This window comes from Aphis gossypii, chromosome X (assembly GCF_020184175.1).
Source record: "Aphis gossypii isolate Hap1 chromosome X, ASM2018417v2, whole genome shotgun sequence".
NCBI lineage: Eukaryota > Metazoa > Arthropoda > Insecta > Hemiptera > Aphididae > Aphis > Aphis gossypii.
Window position 1 is genome coordinate 12,672,363 of NC_065533.1, and position 18,118 is coordinate 12,690,480.

The window sequence follows — 18,118 nt, forward strand, 5'->3', positions numbered from 1 at the left end:
TGTGAAAATGCATTTTTTACCTCTAAAAGAATTACGATTTACGGTTTTTATACAAAAGTTTCTTTCAAAGGCAAAACCACTCGTAATCTTACCCATATCGAATTAAAAAGATATCCCAAAATCGTGTGTGTACAATATACGATATTGTTTACAGATTTGAAAGGTTCGACCATAATAACAATCCCCTTCCACTTCCCTTAGACGGCGTAGTTTTTTTTTTCGTGCGCCCATCGGCTACCTACGGTCTACAATCGGCACAGTTGCGTTCGTTCAGTCTTTCCAAAACGGTGTATAGTTTTCGTTGTTAATACTATGGCTTTAACATGTCTCAAGCCTACATTGAAGTTACAATTATTTTTTCGCTTTTTAATTTAGTTTCAATTCAGAAGTACAACGTTTAAGTGTATAATAATTTTATTTCGCCAATGAATTTTATTCTACGTTTATTAATATTTATGATTTGAATCTCGATTCTAACTATCCGACAACTGCGGTCGCGGAGTATTGGCTTTTTTAAACTTGTAGTGCGAAAAAAAATATCAATCGACAGCCACTGTACGAGACGGCCCGTGACAAGATATAGCTACCGAGGTACGTATAAGTATAATTGCAATTCGTATTATTATTATAGTTTCTACTAAATTATGGTTGTTTATATTAAACATTCATCTCCCATTTTAAATTGATTCTGATAAGGGAGAATAAATTTATTGATTTTACAAAAGTGAAATTAATTTAACTTTTTTTTCTTCTATTTTTCTATTTTTATGTTTTTGAGTAATAAAAATAATAGTAAAAATATTTTTAGTACTTTTTAAACAACCGATAAAACGAAAAACTTGATAAACATGGATATACCTGAAATTTTCAATGAATGTTTATATTATTATTTTTTATTTGTGGTATAATTTTAAGCTATTTATAGACATTTGAAATTTTTTCTATAAACATCGATGTATAGTTTTTCATATAGCCAAGACGTTTAAACTCGAGGTTCCTTTAAAATTAATATTATAATGGCTATGTAAAATATTAAAAATACATAAGCATGATTTTTTTTGTAAGCATTTGAAGTAAATTAGATTTTTAAACCAGAGATAATGATTTTAGTCATTTTGTTGTAATTTAAGATATTATTGTTTAACACATAATGACATTTTTAAAACAAAGTATTCGGCAAAAATGTCTTCAACGTATTGTATTACTTATAGTAAAATAAATTCCTTATTAATATAAGTGTAAATACTAATAATTGAATTGTTTTTTTTTTTTTATTAAACCCGTGTACTTATATACTATATTGTACTATATACTTTTACTTCAAAAGTAATTAAGCCATGATAATTTTATAGCCAACAATCTATGAGATAAATAAAAATGTATTTCACTCGTTTTTAGCACTGTAATAATTATAGTATGGTCATTAGTTTATCACATATTCCGGAAAATAAATTGTCCCGAAAAAATGGCAGCAATAGATTTATAATCAAATCGACCGTTGCAGCGTTTGTGAGTTATATAATACACATTTTTTCAAAATGCTTATTGGACTGGAGTGTTTAACAAAATATTATACTGATTAAACAGATAGTTTCGTTTATTTCACTAAAAAAAGTTTTACCTCATCACTATATTCGATATTCGTTTTCGTCAAAATATATTTCAGTGTTGCATTAAGCCTGTGTTGTGTAAGTCTATCTAGAAGTCACAGTAGAAAGAATTATACAACCGTAACGTTTACTATTTACTTTTGAATACCTGTACAAGAAAATTCGGTCTGGCAAATGTTTTTATACATACTATTAATTGTTACTACGTCATATGACATATGAACCTTTTTTTAATCCCGGCAAAAGAATTTGGAAAAAAAACAACGTATTTATGCGACTTATATCCGGATTTGTGTATATATATATATATGTGTGTGTGTGTGTGTTAAAGTTCCTCACACATTGTTCATAGCTCCGCGGGGTTCCTGACGTAGGTAAGGTATATATATTGGTTCCTAATCCTAAGAGACGTTTCTATTGTCAAAGGGCGACAACTACTATAGGTACGCGTAACGTTCACGTACACTTCACAAATCACTTTTACCTACCTCATATACCTTTTTAATCGCTCCGATAACGTTCACTTTATTATAATACGTCTTTTCGATTTTTTAACAGGATTAGTTTAGATTCTGCACAGCGAAACGATGAATGTATCGGTTTTACAATGCTTGCAGGTGTTATTTTTTTGCATGTTTTCCATCGTCTTTTGGAACAGTAAAAAATCATCAATCATCAACTTTTAATGTAGTTTTTTGGTAGTAAATCGTACATAGCTGTTATTTTGGGAATATAAAGAAAAACATTCCAGTGCTTATGAAAATGTGTTAAACTCGGGTTTGACAAAATTGATTTTGATATCGTGTTATAATTCGAAAATGCATAACCGTAGAGACCTTTCTACTAAGCTGTGTATATTTAAGCATGAGTATTGAAATAATATATAATTTACTTAAGTAATACCTATATAAATAACTAGAAGTTCCATAAATGTTCAACATTTTTATTGTTTTTACGAGTATATAGGTAAATTAAAAACGTTAAATCATAAGCGTTTGAATTGTTCTTCAAATCTTTCAGTGAATCAAAACCAAGGCAGAATCATTTTTCCAAATCCCGTGCTTGATAATTATATAATCATTTTATATTATTATTTTAATTTAGTTAAAATAATAATTATACATCAGTATCCCGGGTTAGTGAAATGAGACGAGAGTTCATACAGTAGTCGGTCACTGTATCCTGTTAGCTTTTTGTACAGTAAACAATATACATAGTAGGTTATATAACTTGTAAAAACAACAATCCTCTGTTCTGATATTGTTTTAATTAATATAACTAACAATACAATAAACTACTAAAAATATGCAGGTATGGTTTTGTTTCGCCTGACAATCACTTCTAGGAAACTTTAATATATTTTAAGAATACATAGTTTTTTTATTCTCTTATAAATTCCGTATCACACAGTTATTAGTTTATTACAAAACAAATTAAAAATACATTTTTAAAATTTAAATATATTTTTCAAACGTCACAATTTCGTTAAAAGTGGTCTTCGTAAAGTTTACAATTTAAATCACTACTAGAGCTAAATTAGTGTGTTTGTTTTTCTTTAACTAATCTCTCAATATTCAATATAAAAAGTAGTATTCAAATATAAAGCACTATTGTGTTTTGGTTCTTTTAATAAATTATCATTTTTTTTTTTTTAATCGCATTTTAATGTCATTAGGATTTATACTTGGTAATATTCAATTACAGCGTGTTTTAAATTCAAGAGATCTTGATGCAAGTTAACAGTTTGATTTTGAAACCATAAATACCTATGTACATTTCTTGTATACAACAAATCATATGTATTTAATGTGCATATTTATATTATTTGGTTCTGTTTATATTAATAAAATAGTAAATAAATATTTTCCCATATGAATTAGGTAAGCAAAATATTTAAAACTGATGAAAATTTACATCCTTTTTTAAAAATTGATATTAAACATTTTATAACGAGTATTCAAAGATTGGTAAACCAAACAAACACAAAATTCGCAATAATTTAATTCTATTAAATTGTATATATTCTAAACTTCTCGAGTATTTTGTTATTTTTATTTTTTATTAAAAAATAATGTTAGACATTGTTTAATAATTAATAGCTTATTAAATTTTAAATTTTTTTTTTTTAATTTTTACTTTAACCTAACTAGGTATTTGAAATACTTCCACGGGCAACGGATTGGACATTTGGTTGTCATTACCATTGTCAGATAAAGTGATATTATGTGATACTCTTTCTACACAACTTTTATGTTTTCTTACACAAAAATCCAATTTAAAGACAAAAATAATATAAATAGGATAATACACAATACACTCGATTGTCGCATCATCGAACGTCGAACAAAACATTATTTAGTGTTTACATAATAATATTATAGTGTGGTATACTATAGTGTGTAAAGTGTTTATTATTTACGATAAAATTTATAATGAACATTATCTATCACGATTCACGAGTCTAGACGTTTATTACTCATTACTGTGATTAAATGATATCTGATTAAACAAGAAAACATACAATTTTAGTAATATTATTATCATTTATAGTTTTTTATTCAAGGCCAAAACATTCGAAAAACTTATTCTTCACTGTAATTCATTTTCGTTAAATTGTCGATATTTTTAAATTTTTTGTATTGATTGAATACCATTTTATATAACAAATTAAGAATACAATTAGTATGTTTATTTAAAAATAATATTTAATGCAAATAAACTATATAGATATCTATCTTATAATATAGCTTTATATAATATTAAATTAAGTTTAAAACTCGGTGGAATCGATAGGTATAACTAATATGAACAGAATTTTTAATTAAAAAGATAGAAAAATTAATTGCAAAATTTAACTCAGGTTCGTAATTGCTACCGTTGTGGTAGGAGTGCTCCCCACACCACAATAATAATAAAACATAAATTAAAATCTTTTTATAAATATTATTTTTGCTATGTCTCGAATTTTAAAAATGATTAAATTTTAATTGTTTTAAATTGTAATTTATAAAAGTATGTCAATTTAAAATAATAATCAATTAGGTACTATCAATTTTATTAAATTTTGAGACCAGACATCAACAACTTTTCGGGATCAATAATAATTATAAATGGCTATTAATGTTAAACCATAATATAAGTATATAATCATAAGTTATATTATTTTTATTTAAATTGATTATTAAGTATCCTTATTACTAGATACACCGCCTCTGCTCAGAATCGTTTTCCGTGTAGGTATAATAATTTGTTATCGAATTTAAGTTTAACACGTCCGTTGAAATTTACAGTGTTACAGTGAATACTGAATAACACGATACATTTAAAGCCTTTTATACAGCATAACGAGTTCCCCAGTTTACTTTTCATTTTGATACGTTTCGTGTAAATAATTATTAAATTTATAATTATTATTATTATTATTATTATTATCTTTTAACGTTTTACTATTTTTTAACTTTTGCAGATGATTGGCAAAGACATAATCATGGCACGTCAACAGTATAAAGTTGGAACTTCTATAAACAATTTGTTGAGCTCGGGACAGATATTATTATCAATAATACTAATATTAGTTGATTTTTCTAATTCGTCGATAACCTGTGGACCTGGAATATATTCACCTGGAGGTAAGTACACGGATCATTCTTTCAACAATTAAGCTTTAAACTAGTAGTATGGTAAATTAAAAAAACTTTCAAAAATTACCCATAACTAGACATAATATGCGTACCTACTTAACAAGTTGACGAATAATGAAAACACATATCATCATTATATTTCCGAATAAACAAATAACAATAACAATAATAATTTTTAAAACACTGCTATTCATTATTACAAAATAATATAACCAACCATAGATCGAAGTATAGAATCAGAAAATTATACATCAAAATCTATTTTAAAATATAATTTTATTACTTAAATTTAGATAAGTTGCTGTCGTTATTGATTGATTAAAGTTTTGAATTAGTAAACTGTAAATAGCTAATTTTGTTTGACATAATTAAATAAAATTAAAAAATTACCACCCCGGTTCAGAAACTAGGTTGTGTACATTGGTTTCTAAAAAATAATTTGTCGTACCATATGTTTCACGATCTGTAGAATTTTGAAACGGAATGTGATACAAATGAATTATTTTAGGTTCTGAACAGAGTAATGAATGTATTTATTTTACAATGATGTGTGTGTGAGTGTGTTTTTTGTGTGTGTGTGTGTGTATCTGTTTACACCATAACTTATCGAAACAATGCTTCAGTTTAAAACTCAGGGGTGGTTTCCGATGGCAAATTGAATATACTTGATGTAATGATGTATTATTGAGATCAAAAGTAAGAAGTTTCCAGCAGTTTTAAAAATAAATCGTTTTTTATATTGTAGTAAATTAAAAACGAATCATTGTAAATAGTTCAAATGTATACAAAATGGTTATAATAGCGTTATCTATACATGATTAATTTTTCAAAATATTAGGCCTTTTTTAGCTATTTATAGACAACTAAAATTTTTGAATTTTCCAAGTATTTTTTTTTTAAATGCCGATAAAAAATCTTAAATTGCCAAAAAAACTTGAAAATTCAATACAAGGTTTTTTATAAATAGTTTTTATTGCTTAAAAAAAAATCAAAAATCGTAAGCCACAATTTTTTTTTTTTAACTATCTTTTAAATTTGCAAGTAATTTTGTTATTGCAAATTCATACAATTTTTAGTGCTTATATAGTTATATCTAAGATTATAAAATTCAACACAAAGTTTTCCATAAGTTTTCCTTCAAATAACTATAAAAAAATTCGAGCGTCATATTAAGAAAAAATGTAACGAACGTCTGAATTTTAAATTTTTACGAAATCGCGTATAATGATAAACGATTTACTCTCAAACGATTTTAAATATTTGTGATTTTTCAAAAAGTATAACTCATGGATACTTAAACATCTCACCAATTATTTAGATTGTTATTTTCTTTACATAATTTAATTTTTAAAATATTTCGTTTATTTTAAAGTTATTTATAGGCATTTTAATATAAGTTTTTTTTTATAAATGACAATTAACTTTTTTTGTCTATATTAAAATAATTGAAATTTTAATACAAAGTTCTTTATGAGTTAGTCTTATATAGTGATTCAAAATTATAAAAATACTTATACTTAGGTGCACATTTTTTTTTTTTATTAGCGTTTGAAGTTCAAATATTGACAAAATTAGTCAAAATCATGTATATTACTTGCAAATTATTTTGTAATTAAAAATGTTTTTAAAAGTAACTAAAAATTGAAAATTTAATACAAGATTTTCCATAAGTTTGACTTACAATAGTTTTAAGAGAAATTGAGCGTTAGCCAATTAAATAATGTTTATCTAAAGTTTAAATTTCTACGAAATCAAAATAAAATAACGATTTATTATCAAATTGTTTTAGATTTTTGTTAAAGGAAAAAATTACTAGTCATAGAAACTAAAACCACACGCCAGTTATTTAAATTGGCATTTCGTACTGTATTGTACTGAAGAGCGTTACCCACTTGACCAAACTTTTTTTTAATATTTATATAATATATTATATAATTTTAGGAACCATTCCGAGTGGTGACATTTTCCTTGAATACAACAGTAGTACTCCGTTGGAAATTACATGCATTTTAAATCCTGATCACGATTTACTACGGAAAATGGTCAGAGACGATGTTGCCGATGGTAACAAATCAAAACTACCAAGCCATAGAATCAGATTCTATAAGAACGACGGACGCGTAGCCCAACAATATATAACGATCATCAATTCGACGGCGGCCCAATTACGCGTATCAAATCCTCCAGCAAGTTTCGATGTCTATTCATGTCTGCTATGTTTGGACGAAAACGACAACAGTGTCGATTTATTCAAAACGTCTGATATGTCATCAATTAATATGGCTCTACGAAATAGCATTAACACGATTGGATACCATCCAAAGGATTCACATGATTTAGACATCGGCGTGTGCCTTAACAATGTTTTCGTCGGATGTAAGTGTACTCCAATTGTATAACCTAAAAAATATTATTTTCGTTATTTAGCCTTTTTTTACTGATATTTTAAACACTATACTCATTTTGGATAATTGATGTACAGGACTTGGTAGCGTTTGTATATGTGCTGAGAAACATTATAAAAAACAATTATTCATCGAATTTCAAAATATTTTATAATATTATAAACAAACTTTATTAATAAAAATATTACATTATTTAAATATAATATTGTATAGGTACACTAGTGTTAAGTAATCTATTTAATTGTTAAAATCTCAAAGGTTTTTTAAGTCAAAATATCGTAAAATTGTTCAGTAATTATTTATTCTAATAAAGTATAAGAATATCATGCAGTTTGTGTTTGAATCTAAATTATTAATTTTGATTTTCGATCGAAACTTAAAAAAAAAAAAAACACTGTAACCTTAAAATAAATAAATTACTATGAAATTATCTACATAAGAATTGAAATTTTATCGAACAGGACATAACTTTAAATCGTGTAGCGTTTAATTATTAAAATATTTACAATATAATAGAATATTTTTAAACATCATTTTTTATCATTTATAAAAACACAGTATTTCATTTTGATTATCTATACATTTGTTTGCATAATTATACGTTTTTATAAAATACGGACAGATAATATTAAATTATGTAAATTATTTAGTTGTATTAGTATTTTTAAGTAAATATTCTTTGTTTAGATAAACCACTCAACATTACAAATTTCTCTTGCGTCTCTAACAACTGGGAAAATTTAACATGCAATTGGACTAAACCGGAAAACCCGATAAAAACTACTTATAAGATATACTTCAGATTGCCTGGCCGTGCTTTTAGCAGGTAATTTATAAGCGTATAATTGCGTTATTCGCGATATACATTAATAAAAACATTTATTTTTAATTCCAGAAGTTTCACAAATTGTCCTACAGATTCGGATGTCAGAGAGAATAGTTGTTATTGGGATTTGACTACTACACCGTTATACAGACAATCATACGAGTATTATTATTTCTCAATAACCGGCGAAAATGCACTGGGAAAATCATCAATGCCAATTCGTTTTCACCATTACGCCAATAGTAATTACTTCTGCATTACATATTAAATTTTAAATCCGTTTAAACTAAACTAAAAAAAAAAATGTACATCATACATTAATATTTTATTGTTATTATCTATTTTTTAATTTTTAGTTATTCCAACGAAACCTACAAAGATTGCAGCGATTGACCAAACAGAATCTAGTGTCAAGCTCGTGTGGTCCATAGGTACAATGTCTTTTTATTCACACGGATTAGTTTATAAGATTCAGTATAAATCTCAATGGGATTCCAATCCGGAACACTGGCAGGTAAGTGTTCAAACACGGATAAAACTATAAAAATTAAAACAACATTGTGGTTTGACGTATATTTTTTCCCCGTACAGACTATAATTGTAAATGACAAATGCAACTCGCAATCGACATCTCTTCAAACCACTTCAGTCCAAAATATGAACTGTGTGGAACATGACGCAGACAGGCATCACTTCACCGTCTCCGGTTTAAAATATCCGTTTGCGCGTTACGATTTTCGCATATACCTCCGGACGGCGCTTGCTGGTGGGGATAACAAGTGGTCCGCTCCTGGTTACATCACTGTCAACACCAAGCCCACGAGTAAGCTAATAATAATTTATCTCTACGATAACCTAACATACTCGGAAGTAAATCGTGTTCTGATGTATACATTTTATAATACACCGCGATAATAATGAATACCTAATCTCTAATATCAACCATTAATAAACTATAATCAAGTAATCAAACATGTTGTACATAATCTCGTATAAGTGATTAGGTATTTTTTTTCTTTTGTACGAATACATTGTTAAACGATCGAATTTATTTTATAGTTCCTAAAAGACCACCGCAAACTGACATTGGGAGCTTTCAAAGTATCACATCGCCGTCAGACAAATCCAAAAGGGACGTGTTAGTTTATTGGAAAACTATTGAAGACAACGAAAAATGTGGTGAATCATTTGAGTATATTGCTTATTACGTTTATACGACAGCAGATAAACTAACCATGTAAGTACCGTTCGCCGATTGAGAGAACGTTTCACATTGTCGGTTTTAAGGGGTTATGTATAGGCAAAATAAATAAATAACTATAAAAATAATATTAAATATTTAAATAATATGCCATTTATACCTATTATGCTAATAGACAAGTGTATGATTTAGTATACCAACTTAGTTTTAAATTTTTATTATTTGTGAAAATCATATTAGTTTTCTGTTACGGATTAATACATTTTTACTGTATTTTACTAGTACATTTTATTGCACAAATATTATTAGTCAAAACTAAAATCCCTAATAAAATTTATGTTTTCAACTTTTACCGATAGCTAACGATATTCAACTAAACTAATTTAATATAATATTATTTTAAATAATCACTGACTTTAAATCATTCTAAATTATTGATACATTTTTACCTATCAACGCAGCACTCGTCGTAGCGACGAAATGTATAAGAATTACGCCAAGTTCAATCGCCTCAGTACCAGCATCGGATACGAGTTTATAGTATTATCATACAATAAAGAAGGTTATTCTACAGAATGTTCAAAAGTTTATGTACCTAGCGAATCAAACAGTGAGTATCTATCATACCATTTATTTTTTTATTTTACCTAATTGTTTTTTGTCAATTGTTACTATGTACAGCACTCGATAAACCATTATCGTTGACGAAAAACGTATTTGACAAACAAGGGATTTTTGAACTAACCTGGAAAGGCGCCGATACTCAAAAACTATCCACTGCTACTTCATTAGATTATTATACTTTATTTTGGTGTGAAAAAGACCTGATCAACTCGCAGCAGTGTAATGTATGTGAATTTAATCTATTGTATGAAATACATTGATCATAATTAGGTTTTAGTGTTGCACAGTGGTATCGATAATAATGGCGTTTTTATTTTGACTCGAGATAAATTGAAAAAATAATATCTGTTTATTTTATTATATAATTTTCTAAATGAGGGTGGTAATTATTAATTTTATATTCATTAATATTAATTTATAAAAGTATAATAATTATGATAAAAAATTAACATAAAATATAAAATCAAATTCAATTATCTTAATTTTTTTTTTTGCATTGCCTAGTTTTATATTATGTGTACCTATATATAAAAAAAAATATTTATACTAGGGTTATAAAAATAATTTAGGACTGAAAGTAGAAATATGAAGTAAGGAATGTATAATAATATGTAGGTAATGTATAATATAATACTTACATTTATTATGATATGAACAATAAGTAAATAAATAAAAATAAATAAATAAATAATGTCGATATCATTGTGAGCAACACTATTATTATTATTTAAATTTTATTTTTATTATTAGTATACTAAATAAATCCTTTTGAACATATATATAGTATATACATTACATTTTATATTATACAAATATATATACACATTAATTATATAATTAATTACAAAAATATTCTAATAGCTAGAACGTTATTAACTTATTATGTAAAAAGATAAGATTTAAAAGAAATGAAGGATCTACATTGGCATTGGTACATCTGATAGGTTCATTTTTAAGAAAGTTGATTGAAGCAAAGGGAACATAAAAAGAAATGATAGAACGGGAGAAGCATTGAGGTACTCTGAATAAAATTAAGGACAATAATTCAGTAGAGTCAATATTACCTCGTAACAAACCATCCAAAAACTTATATTCCAAATACGTCTACGCTTAGCCAAAAAAACGTTAAACGAAAGTTGAGACGCAATTTAGTCATAATTATGGGGCTCACGAGTCACAAGGGATATTTAATTTAAAGCTTGCATACCTCAAGAATTTTCGTTGAACTCTTTCAAGCTTTAATGAGTCACTGACGGTGTGAGGATCCCAAATAACCTCCCCATACTCAACAATAGGGCGTACAATTATACAGTAGAGCAACATTATTGATATTAACTGATTTTTAAATGTTTTGTTTCTATTAGGGTTATATGAACTGGATGCATTTACCGATTACAGTATCTCGCTACAATACTACTGTGTTCGACAACATGGAAAAGTATATCTTTGCAATAAGTGCCAACAGTGAAAATCCTTCAAGATATGGTTTAAATAACCTTGAAGCTAGTAGTAGCGGAATGGTGTGGGAGTCATGTACGTAACTATTTAACTATATTATATGTTTTAAGAAAAGCTCCTCCCTGTAATAATCGAATAATAATATATTTTTTTGTATAATTTTTTTTTATATTACCGATATGTATTATATTTTGTAAATCGATTATGATTGATTAGTTGATGACAATGTAAAGAACGTTTGGGTTAGTGTGATTGGCTCGACCTTTGTGGGTTTGAGCTGGAGAGTCTACTGTGACGACAAGACTGGTTTAGTTGTTGGATATCAAGTATTTTACTGTCCCGTAATTACCATTAAAAGTAAAATTTGTAAAGGTAAGACAATTAAAAAAAAATTGTAATGGGAACTTATTAAGTTTAAGGATTCGGTTATAGCTCTTAATTTTTTTTACTTCAAATATTAATATTGCACTGTGCATAAAATGGGGCAGCGGAGTCACACTTATTAAATTCTTCATAATTAAATTATATAATAACTAACATCTCATCAACATTTTATTTTTAATTTCGATTAATTTTTCTGTTTTAACAATGAAATTTATTTTAATATATCAGTGTTATCACAGTATTATTTTGGGAAAAATATTTCATATAAAATTAGGTGTACTTATAATAAACCAAAAACGTCAAGTATTATGTTTTCTAATAACAATTATAAACACTCATTACATTATAATGAGATTTAATTTAATATTATAGTAACTTATACCATTATATTAAATAATATACCGTTTGAGATATTTTTATTATTATTTTTTAAATTTTTTATTTACCTACTTATTTTCATACTATTAAGTATGAATGGCATTTGATAAATCATTTAAATATATCTTTTAAACGTGTTTTAACCACATGATATATTTTAATGTTTTCTTTCATAAATCAAAAGTCAATATTTTTTGTAAATGATTATTATATCATAGTATTCTTTGTATGTATTTTTTTATAATAATAATTATAATGTTTTATTTCATAAACTATAATTTAGTATTGTATATTTTATAACATTTTTCATTTATTTATTTGAAATTTAGGTACTTAATATACCTGCTTAATATTAATACAGTACAAGTTAGTGATGTATGAAAATAATATATTTTAAAATTAAAATAAATAACAACAATGGATCGTCATTAGTTATTAGTAGAGATCGGGACTTATTGCATTCAAATTCATTAAAAAATGCATGCGAATATTCTTGTATAATAATATGGAAATTTTCTGTCTCTGATTAACTACTAATTGCTTCAATAAATGGAATTGTCCAAAATAGTATCACAATTAATCAGCATAATGTTTGTGTTCGTTTGAAACAACATACAAAAAAAATATATATATATTATATTAATATTTACTTATCATTATATTACTATTTTTGTAAGAATGTTTTTTATAAATATACCTACGTAGAAAGATAATATTACCTACGTCCAGTAACGAATTAACGTACCTAACTATAGCGTGTACTTAAAATCTATAAAGTCATTAATGTTTCGTTATATGTTTAAGTACCAAATTTCTGCTAATTTTGTTCGTCTTTGTAAATAGAATTTTGGAAAACATGATGACCTACGATATTATGTTCATAAAAACATTAAAATGCAAAGAAATAGAAATGCCTTTGTATGTTAACATTTTCAAATAAAACGAACATTTTTAAATGTTTTACTGATTTCTGATTAAATTAAAATAATACGCATAACGAAATGCTGTATCTATTAACGTCCTACTTTAGTTAGTCACTTACGAAATTGATTTACATCTTACCAAGAAACTTTTAAGGATATTATAAAAAAAGAAACATGTTAATGCTATTTCCAAATATTAGTTATGACTTATTAGTCAGTTTCGTGATTAAGAAAATGAAATGGAGATTTTTACATAATTGGTACCTAGTAGGTACCTAGGTATACATTAAGCAACAAGGAATTATATTAACTGTTAAGTGTTCTATTTTTGTGCAACAATAATGCATGAGCTTTCTAATGTGGTTATAAAGACAAAATAAGTTATCTATTTATTAAATTAATATTGCACGTTAAAAAAAAATGTTTAATTTAATTAGGAAACTAATTTTTATCAACAAGCATTATAATTTAAAACAGTGGTTCCTAACCTCTTCTATTCTACGCCCCCCTTTGTAGATTTTCAAAAATCTCGCGCCCCTCCTATAAATTGAAAAAAATTGATCACCTTTTTTGGTGTACTTTACAAATAAACTATAAAATATTTGGAATGACAACTTCTTTATTGATGATAATAATTATGAAATATATATAATAGTAAATAATAAAATGTAACAATCAATTAAGGTGAAATATTATAGTAATAAATTAGTATAAAATACTAATAATAGTAAATAAAAAAAATACATAATGAAATTAATAATTAATGTTAATGCTTATAATACTTTTCTTGCGCCTCCCCAGCAATGTGTACACGCCCCCCAGTTTGGGAATCAGTGATTTAAAAGTAATGCTAAGTAAAACAATTAACAATAGCAAAACATTGAGAAAAACAATTATAATGTTCAATAAGACTCTCGTTATACCTATACGTCTTTAAGTTTTTTCATTATATCCATAGCGTATTCAATGCCATAAAATACCTAAATGTAAATGAATAATAAATTTGTACAAGTGAGTAAATTCAGTAGTATAATGAATAGGTATATTTTGTTCCTTAACATTTTCACCGCTGTAGTAATCACTTTAACATGATTTACGGATAATGTTAATTCTACCATATAGAGATACCTACATTATACTATTATAGAGAAATCAAAGTCTATCCGGAACATTTTTGTTCTTACAAAAATGTTTACTGTGGACACATTATTACACATTAATACAAACAAATAACTACACGTAAATAAATCATAGACACCAATAAATAAAAACAAATTATTTTTCAAAATTGTATTATTTTATGAATAAATGTTAGTTCTTATGCGAAATAGCTACAAAGTATAAACAGTTTAATATTTATTGTATAACAAACTAATGTTTGTATAAAATATGTGTGATAATATTGTTTACACGGTGAACATGCTTTTACCTATGATCAAAGACCGAGTGATTTCCTTGTAAATGTGAGTACAGTAAAACAACGACTTTTGAAAGAACGATTGCCCATAATTATCCCTATAAACACGTAAAATTACCAATACAAAATATTAGTATCCCTCAAAATTAAATTTTTACTACTCCTAAAGTTAATGTTAATAAAAGCAAAAATACCATTGCACCCCGAAGTCCAATATAATCATCACTTTATTTAAAATATAAAACGTGTTCACGTCTTCACGAATTACTTAATGTTCATTAATGTAATCGTTGTGTTTTTAAATATACCAAGTATCACCAAAAAATTTTTAGTAGGTATTTGCTGATGTTTTTATAAGTACAATGAGAACATATTAGTATTATTATTATTATATATTCCACACCCAAAAATAATATTATGTCGTAAAAAAATTATAATGAGCTTAGAAAATAAAAAACAATGATTTTTAATAACAACTCTTTTCAATTAAAAAATATAAACATAATTTTTATCATGTCAAGTTGATAGAAAATAAATAAACAACGCAACAAGGGAATAACTTTTAGTTTATATACAACCTAAGTGATGTTTAGTAATGTTTATTATTTATCAATTATTGAATTATTCAACAATAATTGGTACATATCACGTTTATAAAGTTAATAATAATGATTATTATTATTTATAATCGTGGTACATAATATAAACTATTTATGAGTTTGAAATAATAATTATTATTAATATAGGAATATATATAAAAATATTATTATTAATACTCAGTCCTGATTCCTAAACGTCTAACCACATGAACATCAAAAAATATTGTTGTCTAGAAAATACTATAATAACTATTTATTCATAAAACTAAAAACTAACTGACTTGTAATAATGTATACCAGTATACGACGGTACGAATATATAAATAAATATTAAAAAAAATTTAAGTCAATAAATTGAACTTTTATATAACGACTTGAATTTTTGCATACTGCTAAAACATCTATATATTTTTTTCAAAAAATATTGAAATTTTTGATATAGATAGTAATAGTGTAAAAATTGAACATAATTATTTAGTATGTTTGCTCATATGTGTTTGTAAGCTGTAGAAAATTAAGTGTAATCCCCTTTGAATTTCTACCAGGCGTTACATTTTCTTCTGTTATTATAATATTATATATGTGTTATTTTATACTTTATAATATTATTGTAATATAATTTAAATGTGTTTTATTTCGTTGCAGAACCCATGGAAGTTAAATTAGTGGATGAATTGCATCAAGACGATTGCGTAGGTTCTATACTAGTTTCAGATTTAAAACCCTACACGTCATATTTAGTAGCCATTTCAATATTTACGAGTAACGACCAAACCATAAATGTTGATATTCCTATCAAAACATTGGGACCAATATTAATTTGAAAATATTACAAAAGTTAAGAAGTACAAATATATTATTATAATTTTTTTCACTATTACACTTACTGTTTGTCAGAATCCTATTATTTTTATTATATTACTTTAATTATTTATATATTATTATAATATAATTATTAAATTATGTGTGTACCTGAAAAAAATAGATTCCATTTAAGGTATTGTTATAAAATCACTATTTAATATCATTATTTCAAAATGTATAACCTATAATTAGGTATATTAATATTATAAGATTCATTGAACGTTGTATTTTTATATTATTAAATATTTATACTTAAACAAAAATTTAGATTTCGTATATATGAAAAAATAAAATGAAATTCCCTCAAAAATTGTTGTATTATATAGGTAATACGCATACAATTATTTATTAATTGGTTACTTACTATTCACTTACAGAACAATTAATACAAGGTTTCTCTTAAGTTTTTATCATAGCTATTTAAAATCGTTAAAGATACATAAACAAAAATTTCACAAAGTTCGAATTTTGGCAAAAAGCATTTTGATCACGTCAATTTACTAATAATTGAATAGTTAAAAAATATAAATTATGTTTAATTTTTATAATTAACATTTTAAACGAAGTCTCTCTTAAGTTAATGCTGTAACCAAACAATTCAATTTTTAAACGAAGACTAACGATTTTAATTATTTTATGGCAATTTAAAATTATTATTCATAGTTATTTGAAACTTTAAACGTATTTTATCATATTTAATACACACAGTGACACATTGACATTTTAAAGTGTTTTGGGCCAAAATTAATCCAATTTATCATATTATTATTATATTATTAGTAAAATAAATTACTGTGTAATGTGTGTTAAGTAAATTCTTTATCTTTATTAATGTAATGGCATATATTAGATTGTTTACCAGTTACCATCAAATCAAAGCGTGTAAATAGAATTACTTATCCAATCAATTGCAGTCGCTTTTCATAATTGGTATAATTGACATCAAACAACAAGCAGACTTTAGCCTTTAGGATATTTTCAATTTCGTGCTTATACATTTAGTAATACCGTATTACAGAGCTTGACAGACCGTTTTCGTCTAGAATCGTCTTTTGTATGCAACGATTTATTATTGAATTCAAATTTAACACGTAGCCACGTAGGTATATTAACAGCATGACTTAATCCTCAATAACGAGGTATACGTATACTCAACACCATTATACAGCAATGCAGTTATTTGCATTCTCCCATTGTTATAACCTATGTTGTTTCAACCATCATCTTTATTATCATCATAAATTTATGCATTTCAATAATATGCATAAATCTGTATTAAACATAACAAACAGAGAGTTATACATTTTTTATGTATCGCAATAGTTAAGAATTATTATTGCTCAATTTATATTTTATTCATGCTCGTGTAGTACTAAACGATATATGTTTTAGTATTGGTATATATATCTAGTTAATGGATGTCCTTACTAGATGTTTGATATTAATGCACGACTTATTACATTGGTAGTTTAGATTGAAAACTTAACCTCAGTGTGTCTAAAAGATGTACATTTTTAAAATGTTTTTCTTTCTTAAAATAAAACTTTTTGGGAGTACTGTTTTTATTAGCTTTTAAAATTAAAAACATTGATTTAACCGAAAAAGCTTTAAAAAGTATAAAAAAAAAAATAGCTTCAATAAGTAGTTAAATAGGTAAAAATAATAAGCCATTCCAACATGGAGACTTTAAAAGTTTAAATTTGTATTACTGACAATAAAAACGATAAGGAATTTCCCTCATTCCTAAATAAAAACATGCAATTTGATTTAACGATTGATTATATAACA

At 25.7% G+C, this 18,118-nt stretch overlaps 1 protein-coding gene across 2 annotated transcripts; it reads left to right on the top strand.

The window, feature by feature from the left end:
• The first annotated feature begins 258 nt into the window (after positions 1 to 258).
• Positions 259 to 16,473, top strand: LOC114126086 (cytokine receptor-like). 2 transcript variants are annotated; one of them, XM_027989963.2, is made up of 13 exons: positions 259 to 591; positions 5,077 to 5,239; positions 7,193 to 7,627; positions 8,344 to 8,482; positions 8,552 to 8,724; positions 8,839 to 8,996; positions 9,074 to 9,305; positions 9,542 to 9,719; positions 10,145 to 10,293; positions 10,365 to 10,531; positions 11,672 to 11,840; positions 11,982 to 12,137; positions 16,112 to 16,473. In XM_027989963.2, the coding sequence occupies exons 2-13, from the start codon at positions 5,077 to 5,079 to the stop codon at positions 16,288 to 16,290; spliced, it is 2,298 nt and encodes a 765-aa protein (XP_027845764.2). In that variant the 5' UTR covers positions 259 to 591; the 3' UTR covers positions 16,291 to 16,473. The 2 variants fall into 2 exon arrangements, with proteins under 2 accessions (XP_027845764.2, XP_027845765.2); XM_027989964.2 differs by lacking the exon at positions 11,982 to 12,137 and having other exon boundaries at positions 16,112 to 16,261.
• Positions 16,474 to 18,118: the final 1,645 nt, after the last annotated feature.

What these genes read in the sequence shown, in the direction of transcription:
- LOC114126086 (XM_027989963.2), top strand. Translation starts at nt 5,077, where the DNA reads ATGATTGGCAAAGACATAATCATGGCACGTCAACAGTATAAAGTTGGA. An exon ending in TAACAATGTTTTCGTCGGAT is followed by an intron (nt 7,628 to 8,343) that starts GTAAGTGTACTC and finishes TTCTTTGTTTAG; the next exon opens with ATAAACCACTCAACATTACA. An exon ending in CCTGGCCGTGCTTTTAGCAG is followed by an intron (nt 8,483 to 8,551) that starts GTAATTTATAAG and finishes TTTTAATTCCAG; the next exon opens with AAGTTTCACAAATTGTCCTA.